We start from the raw sequence: 12,918 nt of genomic DNA on the forward strand, positions 1-12,918 counted from the left end.
ATTTACAATAGTGAGATAAGTGTCCTTACATATTGGGGTTTATTCACCAAAGGGAGAGTTGACAGGATAATTGTGGCAGATCAAGAAGAGCTGGCCATGTATAATGCACAATTCAATGGGTGAGGAGAATTTGAAGAGTCAGCCAAGCTCTCTATGTTTGACCCTTCATAATATATAGTGTACTCAAAAGATAAAACTTCTGTCACCTCTTCTTTTTGTGTGCTCCATTGATCATTGATTTATGCATTATGGAGGGCCAGCTCAGCTCTTCAAGATGGAGAAACTTGCTAGTGTTGGAGCTATAGTTACTCTTAAACACCCTCTCCTGTCAACTCTCCCTTTAGTGGATAAAACCCAAATTTCATCTGTACTTTTAGTCCATGACAAAGCAAGGGGCGATTTATATATAATATATATTAATATTAATGAATTCATTGTCTCAATGTTAAGGTAATAGTTGAACATAATTAGTAATCCAAGTCTCATCATCTATATGCTGTACCTTTATTTTAGATTGATCGCCTGAAACACCACTTGAATAAAGTTGAAGAGGAGTGTAAACTGGAAAGAAATCAATCCCTCAAACTTAAAAATGACATTGAGAATCGGCCAAAAAGGGAGCAGGTTTTAGAATTGCAAAGGGAAAATGAAATGTTGAAAACCAAAGTGCAAGAGTTACAGTCCATCATCCAGGTGGTATTCTAGTTAATACTCCGTATTACCAAATTCTAGTTAATAGTTGGGCTTTAATGTAAACTTGGATGCACTAGGGTTTTTTAATATCCTGTACACCTTTTGTACTATGATACGTTAAAGGAACAACTGTATCAGCAGAATCAAAAAATGTTGTCCAAATCCAACCAATCTGTCACTGAGCTGGATAGTCCGACTGACTACCTCCGCTGACTTGTGCTGACTTAGCCTGGGACAACACACTCTTTCCCCGGTTTCCCAGTCACTAGCCGAGACTCAGTGTAGGGTATAAACAGAATGAAGACTGCTTTATTTTTCACACACATGGCTGGTTATAGCCAGCAAAGCAAACATTAACATAAAACAAGATATTGGGATACAAACCGCACCCTTAATCTGCCATCCAGAGACAACAGGGTCAGTAAAGGGATTAACACTACAATAGGGTCCCAACCTCCACTATCTATTACTGGCTGAAATCAGTTACAAGGTTTGGCCGGGGTAAATGTCTGTAGTGGTGGAACTGGGGGGGGGCGGGGGCTGACTTATACAACATTAAACTGGAACAATGGTGGTCACTCCCTGGTTACATATCCTGGCTGTCTGCCAGGAATAATCCCCTCAGCAAGTGATGAGATGATATATTTCTGGGGGTCGACACACAAGTCTTTACAAAGCCAGGGCCCATAGTTGGTAGGGAGGAGGCTGGCTGGCAGGCCTCTCCAGTGGTCCCAGTGATGGAGGGTTCCATCACAATGCACACTTATACATCCACAGTCACTTATACATGGACATTCATGCTCACACAATTTACACATACACATTCATGCTGACATACACTTAAACATGCACATGCATGATCACATACACATATATGCATGGTCACATACACTTATACATAAACATGCATGATCTCATACACTTATACATAAACATGCATGATCACATACATTCATAGATATGCATACTCAGACGCACTTATTCATAGACATGGATGCATGCCCTAACCTCCTTACCTCTTCTGTAAATATCAGTCCACCAGCCTTGGTTTCACCGCAAGTTCATGTGATGTAACATCACCCTGTTGCGTGCCTGCTTCTCTTTGGCCAGTTGTTTAGAATTGTTTAGAAAGGGCACTTCCGACCTCACTGTCCAGGTTGGAAGGGCCCTTTCTGAGCAATTTTGAAGCGGTACGGATAGAGATCGAAACCCCTGTAGCTACGCCCTTCATCTTCATCTAATTTCATCTTTGCTTTTCTTAAAAGCATTTTGTTGGTTGGAACTGTTTTTTTTGGTAAAAATAAAGTCTGGCAGCGATCTGGATGAGGAACTGTCAAACTTCGAATTCATGGACTCCAGTGTCGACCTTCCAAAGTAGTGGGGAAGACAAGCGACCACCCTCTACCAACTCTACCTCCAGTCTGTGCCTGCTGCTAGAAGCCTGCTTCTGGACCTTCTTTGTAGTGTGTGGTCATGTGACCCTTGTTACCCCTGGTGACATAATTTCCTGCTAGGAATTTTCTATTTAAATGTTGTGCTCTGTTACTGTAGACTTCTTGTTGATTCATGCATTGTAACAAATGTGTAACTGTGCTAAGAAGGGTGCCGACTGTCACAATTGGACTCCAGAAGCCACAAAAGCTTTTCATAGGCTGAAATATGTATTCGTGTCTGCTCCAGTGTTCATCCACCCTATGTCAACAAACCTTTCACTCTGAGGTTGATGCTTCCAAAATAGGGGCAGGAGTGTTTCTCTCTCAATGTAGGAGCTACAGTGGACCTAAAAATTATCTCCTGCCAAGAGGAATTATGATGTCAGTCAGAATTACTAGCAGTCATCCTGGCTCTGACTCAATAGAGGGATCCTGAAGAAACTTGAGAGATCCTGGATACTTGTCACAACACTTACCACAACAACCTGCCCTTGTATGAACATCTGCGTTGCTTCCAATCTTTGTAGACTTTGGTAGAATCAGAATATAGCCTAAGGACCACATAAAGCCAGGAGGAATCTAAAACACTACAAGCACCATTTTTCTCTCCTAGTGAGTGTGATTATCTCCTCCCCATATCAACTTACTTCTCTGAATCTTTTACCTCAATTCAGTGGTATTTACCAAATTGTGAAAAGCATTAACTTGGTTACTTATGAACTAAACTTACCTAAGAATCTTTAAATCTTTTTCATGTTTCCCTTCTCAAACCACTAATTTGCGATCACATTGCAAAACTCTAACTTAATCCTTGACCTGTAAGCACCAAAGCTGAGGATGAATTTGAGATGCAGTCTATTGTGGATTCTAGATTTCATAGCTTCACCACCTAGTATATTGGATGGGGTATGGCCCAGAAGAATGTTAGTAGATCTTAGCCTCTGTTGTCCATGCCCCTCACCTAATCCGTGCTTATCATTCTAGTTTTCCATATCGACCAGCAGGTTTACTTTTTTTCCCTTCCCCTCAAGAAGGGGATACTGTCCGACTCACATCCGTAGGAGACATTTGTGAAGACCCGGTGTCTGTGACCATATGATATTGCCTGTGACCCTTGGAGGCCTCATTTCCTGCTAGGAATTTCCTATTTAACTCTTATGCCTTCAGTCCTTCCCTGTCTTTTGTCGGTGTAACTTCATGCTCTGTTCATGTAGACTTCTTGAGGATTCATGGTACCAGACCTAATTACCTTTTTCTGTCTCCTGATTTGGCGTGTTCAGGCATTCGTGCCTCACGGTTCCAGGCCTGGATTGTTCCAGTGTCCTTGTTACTTTCACCTGATTTGGCTACTCCAGATGTCCCTGCTTCATGGTACCAGACCTAAATTGTTTCAGAGACTATGATTCTGTTTTCTGATTGGGTTCTCCTGCTCCCTAGAACCAGTACCCATCTACTTCATTACTTCAGTTAAATCTGTCTCAGCTAGTTGCTATCCTACTCCTATGTCAGCACCAGGGTTCCAGTTCTTCCAAATTTGTTACAGAAACTCAGTGTGGCTGGGCTATTAAAACAGATTTTAATAATAGTTATTATGACGTGTCACAGAATCAGATGCTAAACCACATGCATGTTCTTATTAGTTTTTCAAATTTCTTGCAATCAGTTATGTTGCTGCGATCAAACAAATATGTTCACACGCCCACCAATGATGAAGCATTATACTCTTAAGGATATATGGTATGTTGAAAGGTTGCAAAGCAACGTTAAAAAATATTTCTTCCACGGAAGAAGTGAAAAAGTGGAAACGTTTTTCAGCAGAAAGAGTGTAGATTAATACAAAGGAAGAACTTGCAAGCAACAGGCACAAGGCTACCCTGAAAATAAGACAAGACTTAGGAAAACATGGTTTAAGGTCTTCTAGCAGGAGGAAAATCTGGACATATTAAATGAGACAGATGTCTCTTATCTGTTTCTTCATACCTGATTTGTGTTACTATTATTTTATACCACTTTGCTTGCGCACTGTATATAAATTAACTGAGTAGTAATTTGATGGTAAATGGACCACCCCAGTGATGCTATAACACATTTTCCAAGCATATAATTTAAGACTTGACAACCATTGTCCAAAAACCCATACAAGACATATAAACATAGATGTGTTTAATAAATGCATATTTATAAAATTATTTCATATTTTTGTGTGCTTTAGGGTGGGAATCACAGTTTGCCTGATTCAGATAAAGCAATAGTGGATATTCTTGAACATGATCGCAAAGAAGCCCTCGAAGACCGTCATGAGCTAGTGAACAGGATATTTAATCTTCAGGAAGAAATACGTCAAGTTGAAGACTTAAGGGACAAGGTGATGATTAGGGTTTGAGACCTAAAGTTTAATATGGCTAAGTACACATAAGCCAGAACACATAAGTCCAGAGCCTGAATACAGACCTACACTACATCCACATTTTATAAATTTTTTTTGTTTTTGGAATGAGGTGATGGCTGTTTGTGGATTAAAACTCCCATCACCCACAGTCAGATTTATGATGCGGGGGTGGGAGTTGTAGTCATGAAAATCAGCAGCATCAAGAGAGCAGAAGGCTGGCATACTTCTGAGAATGTGCTTTTTCATCTAAACAGTGTTTGTTTAATATATTATGTCATTTAACCCTTTATTTTCTGGGTGCCTACCCTGCCTATGTTGTGTACTGACACGCAGTGAGATGAGCATCCAGTAATGCATTGTACCCTGTAGGTTTTAAAAACTATGTGATTACCTATACATGTGGATTATTTCTGTCAAATGAATTTTGGTGACTTTTTGAGCACTGGTACATAACCTGTTACATAAAAGCTAACCAAGACATAATACAATAAAAATAGCTACAATTGACAAAGATCGGTGGCCGAATAGCTGCATGACAGGAGTCATGCTCCCAGTGGAATACCCCAGGGTGTCTACCTAAGAAATATGTACTTTGTGGGTTATTTATTGTTTTATTTGTTCATGAGTAGCATTACAAACCCCCTATACTAACTGTAAGAATAATCCAAGACTTTGAAACAGCAATATATGCATTCTACTATTTGCCCTATAATTGCCACAAAGATATGGGAATTTTATTCATACAGTATCTAATAAAAGTGATTACACCCCTCACACTTTTGCTTCCAGGGTTTACACTTTAATGGCTGTGTGTTAAGTTACTTTGATGAGAAAACCAAATTTACACTGTTATACAGGCTGTACACTCACTACTTTACATTGTAGCAGAGTGTCATTTATTCAGTGTTGTCACATGAAAAGATATAATAACATATTTACATAAATGTGAGGGATGTACTCACTTTTGTGAGATACTGTATATGGTATATATCGTATATAAAAATATATTAATTAATTATATATATATATATATATATATATATTGATATGTTTTGGGGTATATTTGTTGACTTGAAGATTTTAGTGCAATTATCATACCAAAATCATACAAAAAGAGATGTCAAAGGAAAGCCCTATCTATCCATCAAAAAATGTTTAATTTGTTTGTATAAATGGAAAATGGGAATCATAGCTAAACAAACACATCGTAAAAGCACAACAAAGAGCTCTAGCTTTTGTGGTACAAATTACCCTTAAATCAAGGCCATCAGTAGGGTTGCCACCTGGCCGGTATTTCACCGGCACAGACGGTATTTAGAGCACCCTGTCGGACTCGGTATTTTAAAAATACCAGAAATGCAATGGCCAGGGTGATCCTGCCGCTCCGTCTTTAGCACAATGCTATGTCTATGTGCCGGTGCCGCGTTTGTGGCAGAGCCTGAAGCTGTTCGCTGGCCGCTGGGGGGAAGTGATGCTTCATTTCATGACGTTACTTCTCCCAGCGGTGCACTGGAGTCTGGCAGCCTGTGTAAGCTCGCTGCCTGTGGAGGAAAAAGCCTTATGTCCCTACTCCTGCCTGCATTCAGAAAAGAAAACTCAGTGTGATGAACAACCTGTGGACGGATGAGAAGAACAGACTTTCAGTTGGGATCGTGAAAAGTGAGCTTTGCATTCGTTATAATTTGGTTTATTCTTGCTCGGAATTTTATGACCTAGCAGTGAAAAACAACAAATTATTGAAGGCGGCAAAATCAAATGCAAAATACACTTTCGAACATTGAGTTTGTACTATTCAGCTCTGTTGCCTCTGTAGCTGTCTGTTTGCACTTTTTGACTATTTATATTCAGTGTTATGTTTGACTATTTTTTTGTCACTTTTAATAATATTCTAAAGCCATCCTGTTTTTAGTTGTTGGTAAATAATGTTTTACATAAGTGTGTATACATAGGAGCTGTTTAACCCCTTCAATCCCAGGTGTTTTTGGTACCTCAAAGCCCGGAGCAATTTTGCCATTTTTGCGCTATGTCGGTTCAGCGATTATTCACTTTTCCTGTGAATAGTGTACCCATGTAAACTATATATTGTTTTTTCAAGGAAAGATAGAGATAGGTAAAGTGACAGAAAATTCCATCCAAATTTATCAATTCAGGTGTCCTGATTTCAGAAATACCTAATTTATATAGAATTTTCATACTTTTCCAGCACATAAAGCCAACATACTATAAGGTGTACATTACTTTATACAAAGCCGTAAAATTTTTACATTAGGTATGATGGGACTGTAACTCTAATTTTAAACAAATAAAACAAAAACACCCACAAAGGTATATATTTCTGTAAAGCAGACAACCCAGGCTATCCTATCAGGGGTATTTGGGCATTCTACATGCAGGTATTTGGCCACCAATCACTGTCAAAGGTGGCCACAGAAATTAGTTCCTGCGCTTTTTTCAACAACGCGTCTTAGTATTTTGTAGTATTCTTAGGAATTTTTGTACAGGGTATGTGTTACGGCAGAGAAATCTATCCTAAATTGTTCAGCCGCCTCTCCTAATTATGGAAATACAGAATTTTTTTGTGGTTTTCTGGACATTACAGGGCACAAACGGGACCATGCGCGTTATAGATTCCAAACGTGAAATTTTCACATTTTGCTTTAGTAACAATAGTTGGACAATTTTCATGCAACCATGTGGCCGCCAATCACTGCCAAAGTCAGCCGTAGCAATAATTTCATGCGCTTTTTTCGCCAACACATCTGTGTTGCTGAGGATATTTTGCACATGGTATATGTTATGGCAAAGAAATCCAGCCTAAAGTGTTCAGCCGCCTCTCCTGATTACGGAAATACCCCACATGCCTAGTTTTTTTGTGGTTTTCTGGACATTACAGGGCATAAGTTGTAACGTGCCGGCATACTGGATCACTGATTACAGAAATACCCCACACGCATAGGTTTTTTATGTTTTTTTTTTAATTTGCAGGGAAAAAACTTATGGAATTGTGCCAATTGAAAATACCCCCCTGTGGCTCACCCTAACACAAATAAAAAAAAAAAAAAAGAAGTATAACAGAAATTTAATAATCTACCTTGGTGTGGTAGATCATGAAGCACTCATCGATGCAGAGTCCTGGCAAAGAGGGACAGGAAGGGCAGTGGTACCTGGAGTCCTTCCTAATACCAGAGGTGGTAGCCCTTATTCAAATAGGGGGACAGCAGGTCCCACACTATCTTCCCACTAGTACCCACAGATTGTGGGCAGCCAGGGGGATCAAGGTGACTGTCCTTCCCTTCGTAGATTCTGAAGGAAACAGTATATCCCGTCCCACTCTCGCAAAGTTTATATAACTTTACACCGTACCTCGAGCGCTTGGACGGGATATACTGTTTGAAGTTCAGTCTACCCTTGAATAGGACCAGGGACTCGTCCATAGCCACATTTTTATCGGGGGTATAAATTTCAGGGAATTTACTTGAAAAATTATTAATAATGGGCCTCAATTTATATAAACGGTCAAATTGGGGGTTCTCTCTAGGGGGGCATTGGGAATTGTCACTAAAATGTAAAAATTTTAGGAGCCCAAAGTACCTGTTCCGGGGCATTATTTGGGAAAAAGCAGGGGTGGATATTATGGGATCTGTGCTCCAATATGATCGTATAGTGGGCTTTTTCACAATGCCCATCATAAGGGTCAGGGCCCAAAATTTTCTAATTTCATGGGAGTCAGTGGGGTACCAGGTCTGGCTTCTGTCTCCTTGGTCAGCTGGCTGACACTGGGCTGCATAGATGATTGAAAAATGACTTTGGCTCACTAGAATCAATGTCACATGTGATGCCAAGAGTCCCAGTAAAAGCAGGGATTACTGGGTCTATCATATTTGGGGGCACCCAATTATATTTAGAGTCAGGCTCTCCACGCCTGGCTTTAGCAGATGGACCTTGGCCATCATCTTCTTCCTCTGACTTGTCATTATCTGACGCACATCTAGATTCATCAGATATTGGATCAATATCTGATGCAGTCAGAGTGGCATCGTCGTCTGACGCAGTCAGAGTGGCTTCGTCATCAGACTGAGTGAGGAAGTCATAAGCCTCCTCAGCGCTGAAGACACGTTGCGCCATTGTACACAACACCTACCTACCCAATTTCTAAAACACTACACTATCCCCAATTCCCTCTAACCACCCACCAAACTAAACCCAATTTATTTTTTTGTATTTTTTTTTTTTTGAGGATTGTGGGGAGGAAAGGGTGGGTTGATTTTGTGTAAGACAGGTATTTGGGGGTTTATATATGATGTGGTTTTGCACTAAACACTGCAGCTCTGCAAGATGATCTCTCTCTCCGATCACAATAATGGAGGAGAGAGGAAGAGCATCTGCAGTAACGGTCACACGATCGCTGTGATTGGTCATCACAGCGATCATGTGACATTAATGCCGGATGTGTGGCACTGGGGGACTGCCCCGGATGTGGGGCAGTCCCCCAAGGCTAATGACACACTGGAGGGAATGTATCTGTAATAGTTTACCGGCATTCGTGCCGGTAACTGTTACAGCTCCCTCATCGGAGCGATCGGGTAGCCCAGCAGGGTCTGTCTAGACAGTTTCCAACTATAACAGTTTACTGGCATAAATGCTAACTGTTACAGCTCCCTCATCGGAGTGATCGGGTAGCCCAGCAGGGTCTAGACAGACCCTGCAGGGATACCCGATCCTCCCGTGAGCTACCAGGTCACGTCAGTAGTGACGTCACCTGGAAGGGAAAGCCCGATCGCGCGATCGGGCATTTCTATCTGTAACAGTTTTCCGGCTTCGCGCCGGAAGCTGTTACAGGAGATCGGGCAGCAGAAAGCCGGTAGATGTACCGGTATGTCCATAGGGGTTTCTTAGTGGGCGTTTTTTGGACGTCCCGGTACGTCTATAGGGGATTGAAGGGGTTAAATGTTTGCATTTGCACTATTTAGTGAAGTTGTCAGATGTATTTGTATTTAGTGTTCCCTTTAATTTTATTTTTTTTTTCAATGAATAAGTGTTATTTATAACTATGTGATTTTATTCTTTGAAAGTTTTTTTTTTTTTTTTTTTTTTTTAAACATGTTTATTGGAGTCGACAGCAATACAGCGAATGGCGTAAAAGAGAAACAAACAGCCAGTCATGAAATAGCCATCAAGGTCCATACGAGAATACAAAAGACCGCAAAAAGGGTAAAGGCCCTCCTGATACAGCAGTAAGAGATGGTACATACAAATACGACTGGCACGGCAAACATGTATACAGCACAAAAACATGAAGAAAACTGAATAAACAAAAGTCGACAGTATTTTCTGGTTGTTTTTTTGTTTGTGCTTGTTGGTGATCCGGTGAGCGCTCGTGCAGAGCGTCAGAGCCGTCAAGCGACGCCGAAGGCACCGAAAGACAACGAATGCGATGGCATATGCACTGTATAATCAGCAAATAGCAGCCACGGGGAGGGGGAGGGGAAGGAAGGCAGAAGACCGTGGGGAAGCAGGGAAGAAGAGAAGAGGAAAAAGAGAGAGAAGAAAGAGGGGGAAAAAAAAAAAAAAAAAAAAGGTCCCAACAGGACAGACCGCACACCAGCAGCGAGTCAAAGAGACACCAGCGGCAAAACAGAGTCTTTGAAAGTTTTTGTTTGTGTGATTTAGGAAAATTTCCTCTGCATATGTATATCTCTTATATCACTTCCTGTGATGTCACGCATATATAATTAATTATGCAAATTAGCATGGCTGGTATTTTTTGGCAAGAAAGGAGGCAACCCTAGCCATCAGTGGTGTGGTGAAAGGAAAAATGCAACTTGCTACGTAACTGTACCTTATATAGAGACATCTCCCACTGCATTATGTATATTTACTCGGGTGTGATGACATTTTGCTTTTTTTTTTTTACTTGTCTAGTATTTGGAGGAGAAAGAAGACTTGGAGCTAAAGTGTTCTACACTTATAAAGGATTGTGAAATGTACAAACATCGAATGAACACAGTTATGATACAGCTGGAAGAAGTAGAAAAGGAAAGAGACCAGGTACCATATTCATTTTTAAATATGGCCTGAAGAAGATGTGAATGAATGTTGTGCTCTTGACATTAATGGGCTCAAGCCTCTGCTTTTGGTGCTAAGTCTGGGTCAATCATACTTCTAGTGCACTCCTAAAATTAACTGCACACAGAGGCATCTGGTAGAGCTCTTCAGTGTCATGACTGTGGGTACTGGATCAGATGGGAGTCTCTGTGCAAACACAGGTGTTTATTCAGTATCCTGGGTGGGGCAGGTAGCTACAGTAGATACAGTAGTCTGTGAATGGCTCGGGTGGCTGCTGCAGCCATTGTCCTCTTTCTTAAGCAAGGCCAGGAGCACACGGGAGACTCAGACAGGGACTGTCAGGAAGCAGGAGACAATGAGATGGACTGGGATATGGCAGGAGACTGAGAGAACAGCTGTAAGACACAGTCAGGGTCAGACTTGTGAAATGTACAAACTGGAGGGTACCAGAGCATGGTACACAAGAATAGAGCAAAGGGCCAGTCCACGGCTAGTCCAAGATGAAAATACCATTAAACAGTTGACCAAAACAGCATACCAACGAGCAAAAACAGAATCAGAGTTAAGGTCCAAGCCAAATCAATATCTATAGATTGTCAGGCCAACACAAAGTACATAGGTGAGCAGGCAAAACACAAAAACAGAGTCCACGCAAATGACCAAAAACCAGTCATTAAACTGTCACCGAGACTAGAAATCATGTCAGGATCAATGCATCAGTGGAGGAAGTTAATAGCAGCTCCAGGATATAAATGGCCAGAAAGCTTCTTGGTGGTGACATGTGCAAGTTAAAGATATCCCATGCTGAGGGTCATTGTTTCTAATCCTCATTTTCCTGACACCCTGGTGCCAAAATATAAAATTTTACTCACACTGGTTGTATGCATGCTCACAACAGTACTAAATACCCAAGGTGAAAACTATAATCTACATTGCTAACCAGCAAGATAGAGGGGAGAATAATCACTTTGTGGGGCAAATTTTGGCTTAGACATTTTGGAGGTGAAGGGGTAGGGAGGAGTGAATAAGACTTAGTAAAGCAATGAAGACGTGTAAGAGTAATATTCGTAGAATGAGAAACAAAAGATGATGCTTGATTGATAAACCTCTCTTAAGGAATATGAAAAACTCCACTAGCACAAGATATAAAGCGGCCATTTTGCATCCGTATATTTTGGATGACAGAGTCGGATATAAACATAAAAATATCAGAGACCTATTCCAAATTCCTAAGATATTGAGATAATATACAGTAGAAGAGATCTAAAATTATTCCTGTATTTAGCTGATAACCTCATCCCTCTTGCCCATCTGTTGCATTGCCTTTGGTTTTACCTCATGAAGAGGTTATCATTAAATATGTAGTTTCTATATCTAGAATAAATGTTAAGTGATGTCTACTGTAAGTTTCTTTTTAACCCTCTCAGGCATATCGGTCCCGTGATGAAGCTCAGACACAATACTCACAATGTCTAATAGACAAAGATAAGTATCGGAAGCAAATACGAGAACTAGAGGAGAAGAATGATGAGCTTAGAATTGAGATGGTCAGAAAAGAAGCCCGAATTGTGAACTTGGACTGCAAGCTAAGAAGATTGTCTAAAGATGGTATTTTCCTTGACCAGGTACACTTATACACATTGTATTTATAGAAATCTTATGTCAAGTAAAGCACACACTTAAAATTACATTTGCATTTAATGACATTCATTTTCTGGGTGTTAGGGGGATTAATTAGGTTTAATTAGATTTTATTTATTAAAATTAATTTGGTATAATCACATTTATTGTATTTTTCAAAATCTGATGCATTTATGGCTAGATTGGTTCATAAGTCATCTGTTTAAATGCTCTATTGTTTATTTAATTTATAGACTTTACCAAGGAATCAGCACAACACAAAATCCCCTGGCTCAATCATCAGTTGCCAAGAAGCTGAAGACTCCTCAGATTCAGAAGAATCGCCATCTGATAATAACTTTTTTCTTCCAGATCCATCACATAAAAAGAGAAGGATGAACCTAAAGGGCATTCCACAAGTATTTTCTTACTTAACATTAAAATATGCTTTTTGCAATTAGGGTCATATTTTATCTACCATGAAAATGTATCATTGATCTGATCTACAAATCATCTTTTAAACAACTAAGATACATATTAATAGTCTTTTGTGGGGAAAAAACCCTGAAAGAGTGAAAAAAGGAGATATTGAGAGACAAAACTTTATTAATTCCCAAACTATAATCCAAAATTCAATACCTATATCAATTCGTATCTGTATTAATCTGTATTAAAAATGCTGCCTCTATCTATTTAATTCAAACTTGCATTCAGTCA

General features: G+C 40.1%; 1 protein-coding gene across 1 annotated transcript in view; it reads left to right on the forward strand.

Moving 5' to 3' along the window:
- The window catches only part of LOC149290672 (caspase recruitment domain-containing protein 11-like), a 116,875-nt gene that overhangs the window by 24,972 nt on the left and 78,985 nt on the right, over positions 1 to 12,918 (forward strand). The window contains exons 4-8 of the mRNA XM_089488459.1: positions 514 to 693; positions 4,339 to 4,491; positions 10,438 to 10,563; positions 12,009 to 12,206; positions 12,456 to 12,620. Coding sequence (XP_089344585.1) covers positions 514 to 693; positions 4,339 to 4,491; positions 10,438 to 10,563; positions 12,009 to 12,206; positions 12,456 to 12,620 — 822 coding nt within the window. The remainder of the gene's footprint in view (positions 1 to 513; positions 694 to 4,338; positions 4,492 to 10,437; positions 10,564 to 12,008; positions 12,207 to 12,455; positions 12,621 to 12,918) is intronic.

This window comes from Sceloporus occidentalis, unplaced genomic scaffold, assembly GCF_023333645.1.
Source record: "Sceloporus occidentalis isolate IW3139 unplaced genomic scaffold, rSceOcc1.0.p SCAF_38, whole genome shotgun sequence".
Classification (NCBI taxonomy): Eukaryota; Metazoa; Chordata; class Lepidosauria; order Squamata; family Phrynosomatidae; genus Sceloporus; species Sceloporus occidentalis.